The 21,538-nt window shown below is 39.3% G+C and overlaps 2 protein-coding genes across 3 annotated transcripts in view; one reads left to right on the top strand and one right to left on the bottom strand.

Annotated features, from left to right (window-relative positions):
• The window catches only part of rbpjl (recombination signal binding protein for immunoglobulin kappa J region like), a 56,334-nt gene extending 45,058 nt beyond the window's left edge, over positions 1 to 11,276 (bottom strand). The window contains exon 1 of the mRNA XM_062978880.1: positions 10,972 to 11,276. Coding sequence (XP_062834950.1) covers positions 10,972 to 10,981 — 10 coding nt within the window. The 5' untranslated portion in view covers positions 10,982 to 11,276. The remainder of the gene's footprint in view (positions 1 to 10,971) is intronic.
• Positions 1 to 21,538, top strand: part of matn4 (matrilin 4) — a 49,579-nt gene that overhangs the window by 9,301 nt on the left and 18,740 nt on the right. The window contains exon 2 of one of the 2 annotated variants that reach the window (XM_062978877.1): positions 20,852 to 20,913. The exons of the other annotated variant lie outside the window; for it this stretch is intronic. The gene's annotated coding sequence lies outside the window, so the exon portion shown is untranslated. The remainder of the gene's footprint in view (positions 1 to 20,851; positions 20,914 to 21,538) is intronic. 2 annotated transcript variants of the gene reach the window in all.

Consider the following 21,538-nt stretch of genomic DNA (forward strand, 5'->3'; position numbering starts at 1 on the left):
GTAACTGCCAAAGACCAAAGTTTGACTTGATAAAAATAATCATGCACAGTGGTTTTCAAGCTTGTGACCACAAAGGAAGCTATTTCATACAGACTTGTCTGTAAGAATCGCTTGAGAAAATCATACATCAGCCCTAAAGCCTCAAGGAACATGTGGGTGTGGTCAACTTAATGACAGGGCTCACAAAATGTCATTGGACTACAAATCCCAATTAGGATTGCCAGGGTCTGGACCTTCTTCTCAAGTATGCAGGAAAGGGAAAAGAATCTTAGAGTAAGAGACCAACCTTGTGAAGAATGTGCACATATATATTTTCCCAATTTGTGATATAAGGTGTTTCTTTATTTGAATTGCATACTATGAACAATTGTATCATACTTAATGACATCACCAGGTCCCACTCCTTGTAACATCAACCTAGTAACATCAAAAGGGCTCGCCTCCATGATATCGGAAGTTCACAAGTCTGAACTTCTGATCCTAGGATAGTCATATCAGGCAACCTTAGTCTTAGCAGCCCTAGCCCAGCATAACCAGTGTTGAGGACTGCTAGGAACTGAAGGGTCACATGATTCCCTTAGGGTTTTCTTGGCCACTTCATTATATTAAAATCTCAATTTTCTGAACTTTTCTTTATAGAGATACAAGGTAAAACCTGTAGATATTGCCCAGTATGGGCAGGCCCGGGAAGCGGGGGGGGGGGGGGGCTTGCTTCTGCCTTCTGGTGAAATAAGCACTGGATAAGTGAAAGTTAAGTCAAGAGAGGCAGAATGATGAAATGGGTTGAGTGCTGATCACTGGAAAATTGGGTTCACATTTCAGCTCAACTGGAGAAACCTACTGTGTGACCTTGGGAAAGTCACCATTTTTCAGTATCAGAGGAAAGCAAAAGTAAACTTACTCTGAACAAATTTTGCCAAGAAACTCCTGTGATCGTATCACCTTAGGGTTGCCATGAACCAGAAAGAACAGGAGACAATCACAAGACTCTTGTATTCAAGAAGATTCTGTGACTTACAGTACAACTCTACAGCCTTAGTTTTCTGATACAGATAAAACGTGACATTGACTGCTGTATATACTTGTCTATATGTTGACCTCATGTACATATTAAGGGCAGGTTTTAGGACTAAACTTATGGATTTTGGTATGATCTGTGGATAAGTTGAGAGTCATTCTACAGAGAGGAGTAAGCACTAGCAATGTATCAGGGGATTAGATCTCATGGCTGCCATGATCCTTTTCCTTCAAAAAGGTCAGAACCAGCACTGAGAAAGTACATCTTAGGTTTTTCCTTCTCTTTTTGACACTGTGCTCAGAGAGGGTTATGGTTTCTTAAAAAAAAATTAAGATAGAATACTCCCAATGACCAGTGGATAAGCCAACCAAGGTCTTTTGGGTCATTTTTTGACTAGAATATCTAGACTTCTACATGAGATGTCTTTGTCCATTTGCACATCTTGCAAAGGAAACAAAGAGCTCACAATCCAGTAAAAGGCTTAGGTTTAGGGTTAGTCCTAAGATATATCCTGGGGTTTGCACAGGTCTCTTCTGCACTTTGTACGTAATAAAGGTGTAGCAGCAGTGGTGGATTTTAGGGAAGTGTTTCTGTTACATTACTTTCACTGAGGGCCCTTCCATACAGCCCTATAACCCTGAATATCAAGGCAGATAATCCACAATATCTGGTTTGAACAGGCTTGAGTCCACACTGCCATGTAATCTAGTTCAATGTGGATTTTATACAGCTGTGCGGAAGGGACCCAAGGGACCTCTTATGAGGTTCTGAAGGAATTTGATGTCCTCCATGTATAGTTTAAAATTGTAGCAAAGTAATTATATTTTCTGTCTTTTCTCATTCTCTTTCTAATTAACTTTAAATAAGAATTACTTTGAATTTGTAGTTTCTTAATCGGTTCTGAAAGCCTGGCATCCAGATTTTGATGTGGGATCTCATAAAAGTTTCATTCAGAGACTGACTCCTTGTGACTCACCTTTCACACCTCTGTGTTACCTGCTTGTGTGGTGAAAGAATTAACCTTCTGTGGATTTTTGCAGTACAGGCATGGCTTTAAGTATCATGTAACATTTTTTTTAGTGGTTGGAAACAGAGTTTTTTTTCCTTTCAAAACAGAGTTGTTAAAACATGGTTAGAATAAAGATGGATGTAAGAGGTGTTAACATATATCAAGAGCTCCCTGTTCCCCTTCTTTTAGTAAATGAAATATATCATACTACTTATTTTACAGGCAAAGCCAAAGGTTGGAAAAGGTTGTTTTGTGGAGTACAGTCCCTAGAATTCTTCATGGACTATGTTGCATGGAGGGATTTTGGGAGCATTAGTAAGAAAAATAGTACGATTTCCAAGCCCTAGGCAGGCTTTCTCCCTCAACTGGACATTTGATGTGGATGAGAGAGGCATTTGTTGGGGAGAAATGGTGGGAAATTACCCCAGGCCTAGGCAATTGGTTCTTAGATCGGACTTAAAGAAGAACCCACTGTAGCCATACAGAGTAGGTTTACTAGAGTCTTAGCAGTCTAATTGGAATGCTGTATATTAATATTATGGATAGCTTCTAGTGTTGGGAAAATGAGGTGATCCAAGGCTTGGCATAAGAATACAGTATGCCTGAAGTCCTGAAAAATAGTTGTCCTCATGGGAATTTTTATGTTTAGTTCTGTAACCTTTGCAGAGTTAAATCTTTTCATGTGCAAAGAAAAGCTGAGGGGAGAATTTAGCTGAGGGGGAGAATTTAGCTGTTAGCTCTATCCAAGTCACAATGTGTTTCAAAAACCACACAGGGTTACAGTTTAATATGATGACTGATACAAAAGACACTTTATCTCTCGGACAAAACCCACAAAAGCTCAAAGCCATCTGAAGAAGGGAAAACTCTGCTGAGATTCGTTCTCTTTTCAGAAGCATGGAAAGGTTATCCTTTTGCTTAAAAGTGACAGGGCACTGAGTACAGTAAATTCACTCTCAAAGCTGGCCAGAAGCTGTGATTTAGATACTCCTCTCAGACTGCAAAGAAACTTGGACAAGAAGCCCGCATTCCTACCAGCTTACTGCACACAGCCGCTGTGGCATGATTTTAATCGCAATAGCCAGCGGAGGAGTGCACACAAATGGAAAGTCCAAATGGTCGCGGAACGATCAAAGGGACCCATTCCAGTGACACCACAACATAGAAAATTAATGAGGACAGTGTCCATCAAACCAAATGATTTCTCCCTGTTAAAAAGCAGTAATGTCTCTTCCCTACCAACCTAATGGTTTTTTTTTTTCACTAGAAGTCATTCAGCATATTGACTAGAGTTCTAGATCATGCCTTGGGAAGTTCCTTGTCAGTTCCTTCCTCTGGAATATAGCCTCAGCACTGAGATATTTACTGATAGTCCTCAATTCAAGTACAGTAGAGTCTCACTTATCCAACATTCGCTTATCCAGCATTCTGGATTATCCAACGCATTTTTGTAGTCAATGTTTTCAATACATCGTGATATGTTGGTTCTAAATACGTAAATACAGTCATTACTATGTAGCATTACTGCATATTGACCTACTTTTTCTGTCAAATTTGTTGTGTAACATGATGTTTTGGTGCTTAATTTGTAAAATCATAACCTAATTTGATGTTTAATAGGATTCTTCTTAATCTCTCCTTATTATCCAACACATTCACTTATCCAAGGTTCTGCCAGCCCGTTTATGTTGGATAAGTGAAACTCTACTGCACTAAGTAAGGCTGACTCCTGCTTAGCTTCCAAGATCAAATGGGATCTGGTGCCTTCAGCTATTTAGGAAGGTTTTTTAAAAGTCTGGTATAAGGTGGTGGTGGGCTGCTGTTGTCATTCTTCCCAATATCATCCAGCATTTCAGATAAAAACCATATATGGCCAGGATAGCAAAGGTTATAAATAAGGAAGGACCCATAAGCAGCACTTTGCTTTTCCCTCATTCCATGAGGGAAATGGAAGTCTCTGTCTCTCTTCTCCTCCCTGATGTATTGAGTGTAAAGTATGCACTTTTGTAGTTTGAACTCAGTTTTGATCTAATTGAAGTAAGTTAGGGACAAACAGGGAAGGTGGGAGAAGGAGAGAGAATCTGGGGCATTTTAAATAAGCTGAAAAAGTGACCCCAGGAATTACCCAGCACAGGAAAAACAGCACTGGAAGGAGCTGGAATTCCAATTGTGATTCTGCAAATTTAGTTATTTAATTTTTTAAATTGGTTTATTACCTTTCTTTTAATATTGGGCTCAGGGCAGTTTACTGTGTAAGTAAAAGTAAAATACAACCAATACATTTAAAACAAAAATACAGAGGATGCTACAATCAAACTAAAAGGTGAATTCCCTCTCCTGGAGGTTTCCAGAAGCACCAATCCACCTTTTCCCCCCTGTCAGAGAAAGGTTGGGTTTGGACATCAGGATAGGAAGAGGGCCACAAAAACAGTGTTGAAGGAGTCATAGAATCATAGAATCATAGAATAGTAGAGTTGGAAGAGACCACATGGGCCATCCAGTCCAACCCCCTGCTAAGAAGCAGGAAATCTCATTCAAAGCACCCCCGACAGATGGCCATCCAGCCTCTGCTTAAAAGCCTCCAAAGAAGGAGCCTCCACCACGGCCCCGGGGAGAGAGTTCCACTGTCGAACAGCTCTCACAGTGAGGAAGTTCTTCCTGATGTTCAAGTGGAATCTCCTTTCCTGTAGTTTGAAGCTATTGTTCCATGTCCTAGTCTGCAGGGCAGCAGAAAACAAGCTTGCTCCCTCCTCCCTTTGACTTCCTTTCACGTATTTGTACATGGCTATCATGTCTCCTCTCAGCCTTCTCTTCTGCAGGCTAAACATGCCCAGCTCTTTAAGCCGCTCCTCATAGGGCTTGTTCTCCAGACCCTTAATCATTTTAGTCGCCCTCCTCTGGACGCTTTCCAGCTTGTCAACATCTCCCTTCAACTGTGGTGCCCAAAATTGGACACAGTATTCCAGGTGTGGTCTGACCAAGGCAGAATAGAGGGGGAGCATAACTTCCCTGGATCTAGACGCTATTCCCCTATTGATGCAGGCCAGAATCCCATTGGCTTTTTTAGCAGCCGCATCACATTGTTGGCTCATGTTTAACTTGTTGTCCACAAGGACTCCAAGGTCTTTTTCACACACACTGCTGTCAAGCCAGGCGTCCCCCATTCTGTATCTTTGATTTCCATTTTTTCTGCTGAAGTGAAGTATCTTGCATGAGTCATGAGTCTCTAGGGCTAGTCTTTGCCCACCGTGGATATTTGAAGAGGATATGAGATCCATGCTGGATCAGGGGGATTTGGGGAGCCAGTGTGGTGTAGTGGTTTGAGTATTGGGCTATGAGTGCAGGAAACCAAGGTGCAAATCCCAAAATGACCACAAAAAAGCACTAGGTTCACACTCTCTGAGCCTCAGAGGAAGGCAAAGGCAGGAAAGCCACCTCTGAACAAATATTGCAAAGAAAAACCCATGATAATTCGCTTCAATTTTCTGCAAGTTGAAAATTACTTGAAGGCACAACCAGCAAAGTCCCAAAATGTTTGCAAACTCTGGTTGCATGGAGCTAAACTTAAACAAGTAGTTATTTTTGTGGCCATGCTGAATGGGTTTTTTTGAGGGTCGTTCTTCCAAAAAGGAAGTAACCCGGTGGTGCAGCGGTTGAAACTGCCGTACTGCTGAACTTGCTGACCAAAAGGTCAGCAGTTCAAATCTGGGGAGCCGGATGAACTCCTCCTGTTAGCCCCAGCTTCTGCCAACCTGGCAGTTCAAAAATATGCAAATGTGAGTAGATCAATAGGTACCGCTCTGGCGCAAAGCCACATGACCTTAGAAGTGTCTACGGACAACGCCGGCTCTTCGGCTTAGAAAAGGAGATGAGCATCAGCCCCCAGAGTCAGACACAACTAGACTTAATGTCAGGGAAAAACCTTTACCTTTTACTTCCAAAAAAAGTAATGTGTCTAGGTTTCATGGAGTCTGCAACCTTAGAAGCTCTTTCAAAGGAATTTAGATAGTTGCAACCCACATACAGTAGACAGGGAAAGAACTGCGGGTGGTATGCTGCCCATATTTATTTGTTTTATATATTAATGTAGACAAGTTTGCTATTAGTGTATGTGTGTGTGGAGGGAGGACGGGGACATTTATAAAAAATACATAAGTAAAATTACATAAATTAATTACACCAATTCAGTGCTGAGAGGTAATGATGAAAAATTAGCATTTACAAACTTTTAGGAACCTGACACAAAATTAAAGCTCTGTCTTTTGCTGGCAATTAATACTAACCGTCCACCCAGTTACTAAGCAAACAGAGGGCATTTCTCCAAACCACTAACAAGGAACGATTTACTCTTCTGAGGAAAGGAATGCCCAATACGCAGGACAAGGGTGAAACTAAATCAATATTACATAGTTATAGTTGTAAATAATGCTAATTTTGTCAATCTGAGCAAAAGAAAGGGCCAGATAGGAATTCTTGGTGGTGCGTCATGGAAGGGGAAACCCCCTCAGTTATTAACAAAAATGTAAACCTTCATGTATCTTAGCATATTACACTATGTAACACAATATTTGTTCCTGGGTTATAAATGTCATTTCCTAATTGAGTCTATCATAAAAACATGGAAATAGTTTATTACACTACAAAAACATCTTGCAGCACATTTTGCTATAGTTTTTCAAGGACTATCTCATAGTTAAAGTCTCAATTTAACATCATTTGTGGCCTCAAAAACAATGTTTCCAGAATATAACTACTTTCAAAGCAAGCACCACACGACCAAAAAGGAAATCATACTTTCAAACCAGGAAAAGAGTTTTTTGTTTAAAATTTTGTTACATAGTGTAATCATTGGTTAAAACCCTGGAAACTAGAATATTTTATTTCATAAAATGATTGGTGGGAATACCACCAGTTTATCATTGGTACCAACTGAGGATCCCTTATCTGAAATTCTGAAATCCAAAATACTCCAAAATCACCTTTACTGTCTGATGGTTCAATGTACACAAAACTTGTTTCATGCATAAACATAAAACATTTTTGTATAAAATTGCCTTTACACTGTGTGTATAAGATGTATATGAAATATAAATGAATTTCATGTTTAGATTTGGGTTCCATCTCCAAGATATCTCTTTATGTGCATGCATGCAAATACAGGTATTCTGCAATCTGAAAAAACCAAAAGACGTCTGTTTCTAATATCTTGGACAAGGAATACTTAACCTGCTTTGGGGGTTCTTACAGGGATTATTTATTTATTATTGTGTGTATTGGGTTTATACCCCACTTTTCTCTTGAGATGGGATTGAAGGCAGTTTACAATAATTAAAAAAGAATAAGCTAAAACATTATTTTTTAAAAGAAACTGGACATGTTTTGTTTCCAATGAAAGTCAGGAATTTAGATATAGGTCATAGGACACTGCTGATACTCACATATGCCATCATTCTGACTTTGTTCCAGAGGTTTGGGTCAAATGGAAGATACTAAATGCACCCCTTCCATGTTGCTGTGTGCCTTCCAGCCGAACGTATCATGAGGTTTTCTTGGAAAAAATTGTGAATTGCCTAAGGTTTCCAATTGGTTTACATGACCAAGCAGGAATTTGAACCCTGGTCTTCAGAGTCATAGTCCAGTGCTCTAGCCAGTACACCACACTGGCCTCATGTTTAGATTTGGGTCCCATCTTCAGGATATCCCCATACTTTTCACAGAAACATTAGAGGAAAATTCCTGAGATGAATCATTGAAAGATTCTTAAGGGTCTGAAACAGAATGTATCAATCACTGAGTAGAAGGTGAAATAGAATGTATCAACTACTGACTAAAAAGGTAAAGGTTTTCCCCTGACATTAAGTCCAGTCATGACCAACTCTGGGGGTTGGTGCTCATCTCCATTTCTAGGCCAAAGAGCCGGCATTGTCCATAGACATCTCCAGGTCATGTGGCTGGCATGACTGCATGGAGCGCCATTACCTTCCCGCCAGAGCAATACCTATTGATCTACTCACATTTGCATGTTTTCAAACTGCTAGGTTGGCAGGAGCTGGGGCTAACAGTGGGTGCTCATTCCGCTCCTGGGATTTGAACCTGGCACCTTTCGGTCCGCAAGTTTAGCAGCTCAGCGCTTTAACACACTGTGCCATCAGGGGCCCCTAACTGCTGACTACCAGATGGCTATTTTTTTTACCCTTTAAAATGAGATAAAGAGCTATACTGGAGATATCTGTGGCTAAATTATAGTAGGCATTTTAGATTTTATACGAGGGTTTTAAACATTTATATTGTTAACTACTGCTTAGTATTTTTTACTAAGTACAGTAGAGTCTCACTTATCCAACCTTCACTTATCCAACGTTCTGGATTATCCAATGCAGCCTGCCTTCTGCCTATATCCACAGTTGTTTCTCTAGGCAGCAAGGACTGAACATTTTACGGATTTAATTTTCGACAATGTTGTTACTGTAAGTTCATTTTATGCAATTCTATCTTTATTTGGAGTCAATTTGTTAGTAGCCAATGTTTTTTGTAGTCAAAGTTTTCCATACATTGCAATGTTTTGGCACTAAATTCATAAATACAGTATTTATTACATAATGTTGCCGTGTGTTGAGCTGCTTTTTCTGTCAATTTGTTGTAAAACCTGATGTTTTGGTGCTTAATTTGTAAAATCATAATGTAATTTGACATTCTGCTGGCCCGTTTATGTTGGATAAGTGAGAGTCTACTGTATTTACTAAGTATTTTTTGAATTTAATCTTTTAACCACTATGTTTTCCTAATTTTTTTTTGTTATGACAACATTGAATTTACTACTAACTTATTTGGAATTACTTTGTTTGCCCTGAGGACCTTGATATAGTATAACAACATAGCCAAATCTCTTCTTTTATATATTCGCTTTTTTTGCCTAAAATTGGCACTCACGCCTTTGATAGTCTATGTGAAGACTATTAAAGTAGTTTTGACACACATATATAATAAAAGGGCACTGAAGCCTTCCATGATTGAACAGAGGAAAAAAGGTATGGTTGAACAGACATAAAAAAAATAAGGTATAAATGACCTTGGGGGGGATTTTGCAGAAGCCTCTCTTTTGCTTCAAAAATGTTAGCCTTAAAAATCAGAAAACCCGAAAGATTACTTTTGTATGACAACTCCCATGCCGGCTAGAAGATGCTGGGAGTTGTAGTCCCACACTTTTCTTAGCTCTGCTAATAATGTGGCATGTCAAAGTTCACATGCCTTAATGATACTCTGTGCTTTTAAAAATCCTTCACTATAAGAACACAGATTTGGATTAAGTTAAAACAGACTTGTTCCAAAAAAGCGAGAGAAGTCTGCTCTGGCTCTCTGTGAAACATAAAAGGTAAAACAATCTCTTGCTCTTTTTCTGTAATAAAGAGCATTTTGTTCAGAGCTCTCGCCCGCTGCTGATTTTGACTATGAGGGAGCTGGGTTGAAAGTCTTAACCCAGGCTTTCCACATGGGGAAACAATTTGTCACTTGTGTCAGGGGCAAAGTCAGGTTCATGTTTCAGCCGTTTGCAGCGGTTTTGCCTGGCCGGGAGTGGGGTGTTAAGCAAAGGGATATGGAAAAATAATCACCCTGCCTGGTGGGAAGCAGTTTGCGCCGAGTATTGGCTAAGCTGTTCATTGTTTCCCTGCTGAGGAGATCTTGGAGGCTGAGAGGCCAAACAGTCACTAACCCTCTTCATGGGCTTTTCTCCCTTTTTGTTTACAGACCGTCTCAAGCTGTGCATTCAGCACTGTTCCTCCTTTTCTGGAAAACCCAATCCTTTTGTTCTTTTTTTGCTGAGTGGAATAAAGCTTCAAGCTGCTGGGCTGCCACCTCATATGTGAGGCATGGGAAAATAACACTGCTGTCATGAGCCCAGAGGAGAGACTATTTATTTTTATTTCGTTTATTGAATTAAATCTTGCCTTTCTCCCTCTATGAGTTTCTAGGCAGCTTGAGACATGTGTGAGAGCCAGTGAATGTGGAAACAGAGGTTGGAAAGGTTACATTTGGGGACCATTCTTGGAAGTATAGTCCAGAAATAGTAACCATATTGATTTCTGCCCCAAATCTTTCAGAATAATTGTGGGTTAGTGCCTTGTGACTTGGGTTGAATGGTCTGCTTTAGTACTCATCAACTCTGGTTTAAGAGTAGATCTGACTCTGCTATAAGACAGAGTGAGACAATGTCCACAGGTGGCAGTTGTGTAGCTAGCTAGAGATTCTCCATTTGAAAGATAATGTACTGTTGGATGTTGGTCTTGGATCAGAAAGCATCAAATGTACATCAACTGTGAAGCTTGGTGGTTAATCATGAGCAACCCCTGACAGTCTAACCTGCTCCAAACGATTATGGAAAAGAATAAAGGCACAAGGATTTGACCTACATTTTCTACTCTAAGCACTCTAGTAGCATGACTTTGAAAAAAGTAACAAGTAATTATAAGGCTAATAGCAAACTTAATTTGACTTCTATTTGATTGTAAATAGCTTATTTTCCTATCTCCCATGATTGCTGAGCCAGTCAAATGATGTTAGGTTTGTGCATTCCTCATACCCCAGAGTCATGGCTGCAATGTAGCCCTGTGTCTGCTTCACACTGCATGCTATGAAACATACTGACCCTATTGTAGACTATTCCATACAGCTCTATTGCTGACAATGAGTTCAGGTCCCTGGTTTGCTCATGTGTGTCTCAACAGCAATATTCTATTCTAAGCATTTCTATTAACCATCAGCCAGGAAAAGAAAGAAAGGTATATTCAGCAGACTACACTGAAAACCAAAGCATCTGCTTTTTCTAAAACTCAGTACTTGGCCAGTAGTCCAGACAGACAGGATGAAAAGGGAACAGGACAAAGCATTAAAGGGTAGGGCAGTGAATATTCAACTAGAACTCCAGTTGGGTGTCATGCTGGCTTACCTGGCTCCATTATGTGATTGGGGTCTTCTTTTGGGCAATCCTTCTAGGAACTGAAATGTATCACCTGCAGCCTCCATTCATTCTTTGGCTTTCTCCTTGGTTCTTTTTATGCCCTTCCAGGAATGTGTTTCTCTAGATAAGCATTTTGGCTGATGAGAGTCTGCGGTTCCTGTCCCATTCTCCTGCTTTGCATGAGAAATTATAAACCATCTTTCCAGTGAGAGGCTTATCTCCTGACTGGTTTCACCTGAACGCAGATATCCTTATCCTCTGCATAGACTGCGAAGGTCTTTGCTTTGAACAATCCATTAGGATTCTTGTAGCTTTAGTGCAAAGGTTGGATTTCTATCCTTTTTTTAAACGTTCAAGGCCTCTTAGTTGGATGTTAAGTTTTCAGTACTATTCAATATTTGCACTTTCCTCACCCCAGCTGTTTTACTGCTGTTGGTTTCCCATGTACCTCATTTGGTAGCAAACAGCTGCCATACTGAATAGAGATAGAGAAGGACACTCCTCAGTTCTTGGCAAGAGAGCAATGCCTACAAACAAACAATATGTGTTTTATTGACTCTTCTGCCGATTGCACTAAAGTTTCTGCTATAGACTGAATGGGGCTAACCCATCTCTTTTCTTCCTTCTCTCCTCAAACCTCACTGAAGACCATTCCTGGGACTCAGGGTTTGGACCCTGAAATCTGAGAGCCTGTTGTACACCCCAACATTTCACAGATGATGACTTTGATACATATGGGCAAACAGCAAGATGACAAATGTTATTGATGAGGGAAAATACACAAGCTTGTCTTTACCTGCTGGAAAAAGCAACATGCAACTCCTCCCCATCTCTTCCCCAGCTATTTAATTGAGAGCAAGCTACTTTTGCACTCTGACCACAATTTGTGATCATTGAAGTGAGATGAAGACAAAGAAGGAAAGTGGAAACTCAGACATTTTAAAAGCAACTGAAAAAAGTGAGATGACAGAGGATTAATGAGTAGTGTCCCTGCCAAACTAGGATAGTTAGAAGGTATGCACTAGCAATTTGCTACTGGAATAGGCATGTACATTTATATTTCCAGCTCCTTACGCTGATTGCTGATCCATAGAATATATTCCCCATGTTGCTACCACAAAGACAGTCGAGGTAGTTAGCAATCTAAAATAAAGTTTAAGGGCAAAAACATAACATAAATAAAAAACACAACAATAAAAACATAGCCTAACAACAAACTTCTTCAACAGAAAGCTCGGTGAGAAGCTCAGTGCATGAACAAAGATGTTTTTGTCCTCTGTTGAAAGGACAACAAACAGGTAACCTATGAAGGGAACTAATTTGAGGACATCTTCCATGGTTGATTGTAATCACTATCCTGGCCTCAAACCTGTTCCAGAACTTTCAGTCTAATCACCTGCACGGTGAAACTGGTTTCTCCCAAACTGCCTTGAGTGGTCAGTGTGGATGAGCTATAGTATCCCTTGAGAGGGAGTTCCAGGGTCTTGGAGCAACCAGTGAGAAAGTTCTGTCTTGGAGTCCCACTGGGTATGTTTCCAATGACATAGGACCGAGTGAAAGACCTCTTCTATCATCATAAAATGTGGGCAATCAATGTGTTCCTTTGTCAATTAGTTCTATTAAAATAATAGGCTGAAATCCTGTTGAGACATTGCATGCTCATAAGTGCAGTTGCAGATGCAGGAAATAAAATTGTGAAGATGCAAATGGTCTATATCCGATTAGAGCAGACATCCCAGCCAGCTTACCAGCTGTTAGGAATTGTGGGAGTTGAAGTCCAAAACATCTGGAGGGCCGAAATTTGTCCATGCCTAAGTTAGAGGGTTGCTGTTATGCAACTCTGTAGCAGAGCCAGCATATCGACTGATGCACAACAGGATTGAAGCAATTGGAACTGATGCACTACAATTCCTGATGTGTATTGGACACACTTTACATATCTTGGCAGTTCAGTTAACCCAGTTCCTTAGCCTCTATGCTTTTTAATTAAGATGTACATTGAGTATGGGATTTTGGTCATACATTCATATGTGTTCATAATGTGTATGGTGCTTCTGAGTGTTTGCAGTATTTCTTATATATCTTTTCAATAATTACTTCTGCAGTTCTGTATGATGGATTAGCATTATTATTGGGCAACTTCTCTTTTGTTGAGTGACTTGCTTCCTGCAAATCAGGCTGTTATCATTTCCTTTTAAAAAGTGCATTCCTTTTTATCCATTTTTCTCCTTTTTTTAGTTCCAGTGTTTATTATTTTTTCCTCTGATGGACTTTGAAATAATCTGGAAACAGACAAAACAGGCTGTCTTCCAGCCTGCCATTGAGCCGAGGGTTTGGACATCGTAGACTTCATAGAAATGTTATGCATGGCACAGCTGCTTAAAACTATTTTTGTGGTCTTCACTGTTTTTCCAAAAAAAATGGCCAAGAACAAAACAGTTTTCAGACAGAGAGAATAGTATGTCAAAGCAGCCAGCTTTTCTGCATTAGTAGAAATTCAGGTTTATTTGAACTATGTTGTGAAAAGAATTGGGTGATGGGAGTAATGTGTGAATCCAAGATATAACTGACCTACATAAACTGTAGTCTGCTTCTGTGGTCCATTACTCTAACCTAGAAGTAAATGGGATCAGGTTTATGGGACATGCTTCAGGCTCAGTGCCACAAAAATATGTACCACTAGGGATTAGACAACTTTGTGGTAACTTAGCAGCTGCTTTGATAACAAACTTCCTAGAGGAGGCTCAGAATGCCTTTATTTGGCCCTGTCTAATGCACCTAAATAAAGCAGATGTGACTATACTTTAATGTGGCTTGTAACATGAAGCTACCTCTTTTATAACTGTAATGATAATTCCTAAAAAAAACAGCAGTTGTCAAGTGGACTTTTTTCCCCTTGACTACGCATCTCTTTTATAGACAATTCAAATGGATGATTCCTTTAGGTCAATTGTTCCCAACCTTTGTTCCTCCAGGTATTTTTACTTCAACTCCCATATGCCCCAGGCAGCTTGCCTGACAGTCAGGAATGCTGGGAGCCGAAGCTCAAAAGTTGAACAAAGGTTGGGAACCACTGCTTTCGATGGATGTGTCTCTCTTGACTGGAATTCCCAGCATTCATAGCTAACACAATCGGTACTGTGGCATACTGGGACTAGCAGTTCAGCAACATGTTGCCTAACTCTGGTAGTATCAGCTGGTGACTTCCATGGTGATAGGGAGGGCAATGAATCCATTTTGGATTTAGTCTGAACTTGAAAGAGACCACTGAAGGTGCAGAACCTATTGTGTTCATAGGGTTCAGTACCATGGATAGCTTTTTTTTGGGGTAAACTTCAAACTAAAATCCAGAAGGATTTTGCCAATACTCTCACATGAAGAGAGTTGTTGCTAATGTTTGATATAAGGGATTGGGGGGGGGGGGGAGCAGAATAATCCCCTTATTATCTTTTTAAAGATTTGCAATGGGAGAATGCACGTGTCATCACACCAATGCCTTGTATTTTTTAAGAAAAAAAAAAGGAGGATGCTTTTTTGTTCTGATTCTGTTCTGTTGGAAATAATAAACAATCAACTTGAAGGTGGGAATAAAATGTTGCAGCTGGTGCTAAGATTTGCGGGAAAATAGTCTGGGACAAAAAGATTAGAACGACTGCAACAAGTGCCACGTTTCCTGACACATTTGCCCTCTCTGGAGAAAGCAACAGATAGACTAAGTCTCAGTGAAATAAATAAAAACAATTTCCAAGTAACTATGGATGGGATGGTCTTAGGGATAACTATTTAATTTTTTTCTTCTTTACCAAGTCATGAGTCAGTACTGCATGGTCTCTGAATGTGGACCAGAAGCATGGCAATTTAGGGTTCAAATCCCCATTCAGCCATGGAAACTCACTAGATGACCTTGGTTAGGTCACATTCACTCAGCTGGAGAGCACGGCAAAGGCCAAGAAAACACCACAAAAAGTAACTGTAAGTTGGAAATAACTGAAAGCACACACCAATCACCAAGTCAAGGCTCATCCTAAATTTCTATGGATGTACTAATGAGCCAGATCAGATAAAGCATGTAAGTGACAGTGTCTCCTCCCTCCCTTCTCAAAAGATGTACACACAAATGTAAGTGACCTTGTATCAGCTGATTTCTAAAACCAACTACATTTTTTACTTTATTTTTTTTAAACTACCTTGCCTGATTGAAATGGTATTCTAAAACATAATTTAGGTGCTATACTTCTGATTGCTTTGCATTTCACCATGTTTTTTTTGCATCCTTTTGCACATTAAGCCCCAATGGCTGGAATGGTTTACTGCTTAAATAGAACTGGGATCATCCAACAGCCCTCGGCGAGTATTTAGTTCCCACACAGTGTGTGTGTGTGTGTGTGCGTGTGTGTGTGTGTGTGTGTGTGTGTGCAATAACTGAACATTTTTCCCTAACTGAAACTGTATGAATTAAGGTGTTTGGGGATTAGGATTTGTTTTGGCTCAGGGGCAAATTTGTGTCAGAATTTTTGAATAAACATGAACAAGGAGAAATTTCTGCCACAGAGAGAGAAATGGGGAGAGAGCTGACACAGGGAATATTGTGTGTATACAAAGAGAGCCTGTAAATTAATGGTAGGAATTAAATGCTAATTTTCAGATATGAGGAAGCAAAATAATGTGTCGGGTGTAAAATAGTTGCAGAGCTGGAAGGCATCATGAGACCCATTTAGTCCACACACGCCCTGGTTAATGCCAGAATCCACAGTGAAAAGTAAAGTGAGTAATGTTTGCATTAACGTATGGTCACTTGAAGGAGAATCTGTTTCATTGACATTGGAGGAAATCTGTATAACAGATTCAGTCATATTCACTGTCAGGGTGAACAAGCATAGTCCACATCTCCATGTTTTGGGAATCCCTTGGTCACCTTAGGCAGTCTTGTATAAAACGAGTGACATAGAAGTGACTTCTGGCTCACTTCCTATTATATAAAAGGTATCCCTTGGACCCAAAATGCTCTAATGAATCCATTGTTCTGCTATTTGAATTACAACATTGCTGCTTATGTTAGGAAGTAAGAGTGATATAAATTCAAGCATTCCTAGAATTTATATCTTCTGCTTGGGGGACTCTGAGCTACATCTTTATATGCAAGAACTGAATGCAATTACTCACTTGTGATAATGGTTTGCCTAGTATGTGCTTAGGTGTCCTAATTAGTTCAATTAGTAGATTTTGATAACATCCAATATGTGAATACCTCTGGGGGATTCACAAAATACAGCTAAAATAATGAAATGCAAAGACATAATGCGCAATACTTTCTTTCATGTCAGGAGCGACTTGAGAAACTGTAAGTCACTTCTGTTGTGAGAGAATTGGCCGTTTGCAAGGATGTTGCCCAGTGGATTCACGGATGTTTAATGTTTTACCATCCTGTGGGAGGCTTCTCTCATGGCCCCGCATGGGGAGCTAGAGATGACAGATGGGAACTCACCCTGCTCCTTGGATTCGAACCGCTGATCTTTTCATCAGCAGTCCTGCCAGCACTAGGGTTTAACCCACTGTGCCACCAGGAGCTCCCATGCACAAAATTAAAAGCCCGTATTAAAAAACAAAAGAGCAAAAAAAATCAAACCAAATAGCAATGAACAGGTGTATCCCACTACAGTTTTATTTTCCCTTGCATGCCTGCTTAGTCCCACTTTTTAAATTACAAATTTTAATTCTAGCACTGAAAAGGATTTATCTCAACTGCTAGCATCTCTTCCATTCATCCACATGTCTTCCACAGAAACAGCTAGGAAGTTTGGGATGGGAGATTGTAAATTTCTGTTCTGCTCATTTGTGTCCATAAATTCTCATTTTGGCCAAGAAAAATGTACATATATTATGATCTACATCTTCCAAAACATGTATACCTTTGTATACATGTTTTCCTAATGTATACATTTACCTAATGTACACATTTTCCCTAGTGGTATGCATTTTGGTATGTAATTTTTGGTAAAGTGCTCAACAATGTGTGCTGTTTTTCCTAATCTGTGGATTCTTTATACATTTTTTTGGGTAAAGTAGTGTATCACAAAACTTGGAAAAATAAAAATTTCCAGATGCAATTTATTACAGTTCACACTAAGGTAGTACTAATTCGATTGATTTGAAAATGTGGCTAGGACAGTTTTCTCATCCATCCCTATGAAAGTTAAACAAGCTAAACTGTTTGCATTATAGTGGCCCCTGGTGGATGCTTCACAGTCTTGTATTTCCTTGGAATTCTGAGCACATCCATCACAGAACACTAACATTCTTTTTTTCATGAACATCCAAGCAGTTTCTGCCTCTGTTTTAGGAGACATCATTGTTTTATTATTGGCTATGAACATTTGTATTTCCATGAACAGTTGGTTGCTTCTATCACAAATGCCTGTGGAATAGCTGAATAGTTTTATTTGTTCCCTGCTTCTGTTGAAGTGAAATTAATAATGCTTTCCCAACACCCAGATCTCAAAAAATAAGAAAGTACAGTTCTTGCCACCAAGATGGTCTGTTTTCAATGCTAAATTGACCATATTTTTTGTTTAATGTCCCACATAGCTCTACCTCCTCACAGAGGGATTCAGATATTGTGGAATTCGAATGTTTAAGCAGGACCAGAGCTCATACCTAATCTAAATAAATACATACATCAGGCCTTGGAATGTGTGTCTGTGTACATCTTTAGAAATCCTGTAATTGTTCTTACCTAGGAGCTTAAATTGGCACCCTGAATATGCTTCTGGGCAAAACAATTTACTTAGGCCCCATCTATACTGACCATTTAATGCAGTTACAAACTGGTATTGGAGAAAGTGGTTTTGCAGTTCAGCTAATTACAGAGGGAATCCTGGAACCAGTTTGAGGCCTGGATGATGATTTCACAAACCACAGAACACTAATGCACATTAAGAGTCTCTCTCTCTCTCTCTCTCTCTCTCTCTCTCTCTCTCTCTCTCTCTCTCTCTCTCTCTTTTTTGGAGATTCCGGATGAAGAGACATGGTTGAACAAAGTGCAAGATATAAGAAACATGGACAGGCTTACCTTCCTATTATCTAAAAGTAGAGGTACACCAATGAAAGAAACAGATTGGAGTGGAATATCAGAATATTTAAAAAGGAAAAATTACAAAACATTGATATAAACTCAAAATCTAAATTTGTAAATAAATAAAACATAAAGATAAGAGATATTGGAATATAATAGAGTGTAGAAAATTAGAGAATTAGAAAATAAATAAATAGTAAAGAAGATAAAGATGAGATCCAAGGACTCAGGAACACAGGAAGAAATCAGGAGAAGAAAAAGTTATGAAGCAGAAATGGATGAAGGAAAAGGAGAGAAACCCTATGGAACAGGAAGTCAACGCAAAAGGAAACCAGATCTTTTTATTTTTATTTTAAACACTTTCTATCTTTATCTACTGAGTACTTTTGTGCACATCTTTCCTTTCTGTCCCCCTCTTCTAATCATACTCTTCTTATCCAACATCTATACTTTTCTTTTTCTTTTTAGCTCTTTTTATTATTATTTTTCTTTTAACTTGCTGGTTTTAAATAATTGTAAAATTATAATAAAGAGTATTTCTCAAAAAAAAAAATCTCTCTTTTTTGCATGCTTTTGTGGAAGTTTGTTTCCTGATCTTTGCTTTTGACACTAGCTTTTAACTTCATTATATGGTTAGTGATAATGGGGTCTTACTCTGTCATGACCAAGATTCTGAGAAATATATCCTGAATTTGATCAAAGAACATTTAGGGTATACTGGTGTAGTGGACTTTCATGTCTTACAATCAGTACTTTAGCATCTTTCAAATTGCTGCAGCTTCTTCCTTTCTGTTTTATGTCTTCCACTTGGTGTCTCCAGAGGTTTTCTCATTATTTCCTGTTCTATGTTCCAAATCAGATAACACCCAAAATCTGCTGGACTTCCCATCCTTGCGTTGCCTTCATTTTGGTATGTCTCCGCTGCTATGCTTGTGATATCTTCTTATCCTTTTGGCCCATCTTTTCTTATGAATGATGCTTACATTCCTTGCTATGGGTGTTCTGTGGCTAAAAGTGCATTCCATAGCCGCAGCAATCTGCTTTCCTTTCATCTTGGCCATTGTGTTTCCAAGGATGCAATTCCTTTCTCTGTGGGAGCAGAATGTAGTACCATAGAATACTTTTTTGTTTATCTTGGATATTAACAAGCAAGGAATAAACTGATGTACAGTATATGAATAAACAATTATCAGAGGAAGTAGGGAGAGAATATTTGGCTAGGGATTATGAGGAGCTCCAGACCAAGTTGGAGGCAGGGAAAGTTAATCACACACATGGGAAGAAAAGGTCACATTTAGGTTTTGAGAACCAAATGGTCTTTTTCTCCTGAAGTTCCTTAGCACTTAATGATTAAATTCAGCTAGGCAATTGGGGCAGAAAATTGGGGAGAAAAGTGTCTCAAACAGGGACTCTCTGGTCCTTGGTTTAGTCTCATAGTGACCATGTTATAATAAAAAGACCACTATTAAATAAAACCCACAAAATTGTATATGAAAGTTGTGTGGAAGCTGAACTCACCACTGGGAAAATGAACCCTGATAAGAGTTTATTGGCTTCTTTGGAGGATATACCACAATTTTGATGTGTCTATGCAGAACAACAAAGATCATTAATTGGCAGTTGGTTCAAGACATTATGCTAACTGAAACAAAGAACAATTGAGGTGTGCCCACATAGAAAATACAGTAGGATTTGTAGCTTCAGTTCTACCTGTAGAAATTTTCGATTGCACAGAAATGAAGCTTTCTCTTTATAACTATTGTTAAATGTGCAGGAACACATTCATAAGGCCATCATTAATCGATGTCTCCCTCCCTGTTTACTATGTAAAAGTCAGCTGGGTTGGCATTTGAATCTTTCTTCACCACTTGAAATCAAATAACATCCTCCACAGCAGGGCCATTTTGAGGGCCCAGTAAAGGTTGGGTGATGCTTTGTCTATTTGGGAATGCAGGAAAACAGCTAGAAGGATGCTACCATTATTCCCCTTCAGCTTTGGTTATCACTCTATGATAGTGCTGCCTAAAGATAGTGCTACATTGGGATTTTGTAATAGCAACAGTAATTTGCCCATCAACTCAGAATAAAGAGACAAATGTATATATAAAATTTATGGATAAACTATGAACCACTTTATTATTTAATTCTGACCTACAGAAGAGCTGCTTCATGTGCTTATGTTGAAACATAAATCTTAGCTTGTCTCCAGTAGAATCTTAGAATCATAGAATTGTAGAGTTGGAAGAGACCTCACGGGCCATCCAGTCCAACCCCCTGCAAGAAGCAGGAAAATCTCATTCAAAGCAATCCAACAGTATATCAAAGACGAGCCAACTTTGAACCTAGAAACAAGCAGATCAATCTAGCTTGTCCCCAGCTGGTCTATTTCCAGGAAACCCGAACAAGCTGATTCTTCAAGCTCCAAACTCAAATGGAGAAACCCAATCCAATGCATAGCTTGTTTTCTTTCCTTTTCCCAAGTCCCATGACTTAATGGAAAAGTCTGGAGTGTTGGAAATGCGATAATATTTAGCATTGAAGAGAGATGAATGCATCAAGATGGGCAATAGTATTTGGGTTTCTAGTTTGAGTGACCTGTGGTGTCCACCCCGTGTCTGTCTATCCTGACTCCTCTGTGATGTACACTGCTACTCTTGGGGATGTTTTTCCACCTCTTCTTCCCATGAGTCTTCTCTCCACCTTCTAAGATATTAGTAGGTTAGTCAGCACCCTGAATAATTTTCCTATCTTCAAATGGAGTTTCTACAATAAAGCTTATTTTTTTTTTCTCCAAAGCATTGGTGAGTTTGCTCCTTAAATCAAGACCTTTAACTGAGGCATAGCAGACTCACAAAAAGGTGTGTGTGAGTTTTCACAGATTGACCAAGATTTCACTTTCCTGCACTAACCTGTTAAAAGTGACCAAATGCTAATGAGTACAATTTAGTGTTAATTTAAGTAAAGAAATGCGGTAACTTTTACTATAACCTACTTAAATTGTATTTAAGCCAATCTTTCCTTTTAAAGCACCATCTCAAATCAACATCCCCATAGTACCAAGATAAATCAGTACAAGGTAGGCAGGGCATCTTCCTTCTATGAAGGCCAAGGGAGATGCATAATTCCTACCCGGTCCTCCAAAAGTGACCAGAAAAAGCCTGTGCTTGAACCCAGAGTAAATGAGCAGGCCAAGAAAGGGAGTAGAAGAGGGGATAGAGCAAGGATGATAGCCCCTCGTGTTCTATTTACCTTGAAGGCACTTTCTACGTAGGCTTCCTATGGCCTTCAGAGAAGTATCTGGAATAAATGAGAAGTGTGCCACAGCTAGGGTTTTTAAAAAGAAAGCTCCTGAATGTAATAAATTGTTCCCACTTATATGCTGAAATAAGGTTTGTCCAACTGCCAACTTAGTTTTATGTCTGAAGGCCAGACCGCTCTCTTACTGTGTTATATGGCGAGGAATTGCAATATAATATAGCAGCA

The sequence above is a fragment of the Anolis carolinensis genome, chromosome 4, assembly GCF_035594765.1.
Source record: "Anolis carolinensis isolate JA03-04 chromosome 4, rAnoCar3.1.pri, whole genome shotgun sequence".
Lineage (NCBI taxonomy): Eukaryota > Metazoa > Chordata > Lepidosauria > Squamata > Dactyloidae > Anolis > Anolis carolinensis.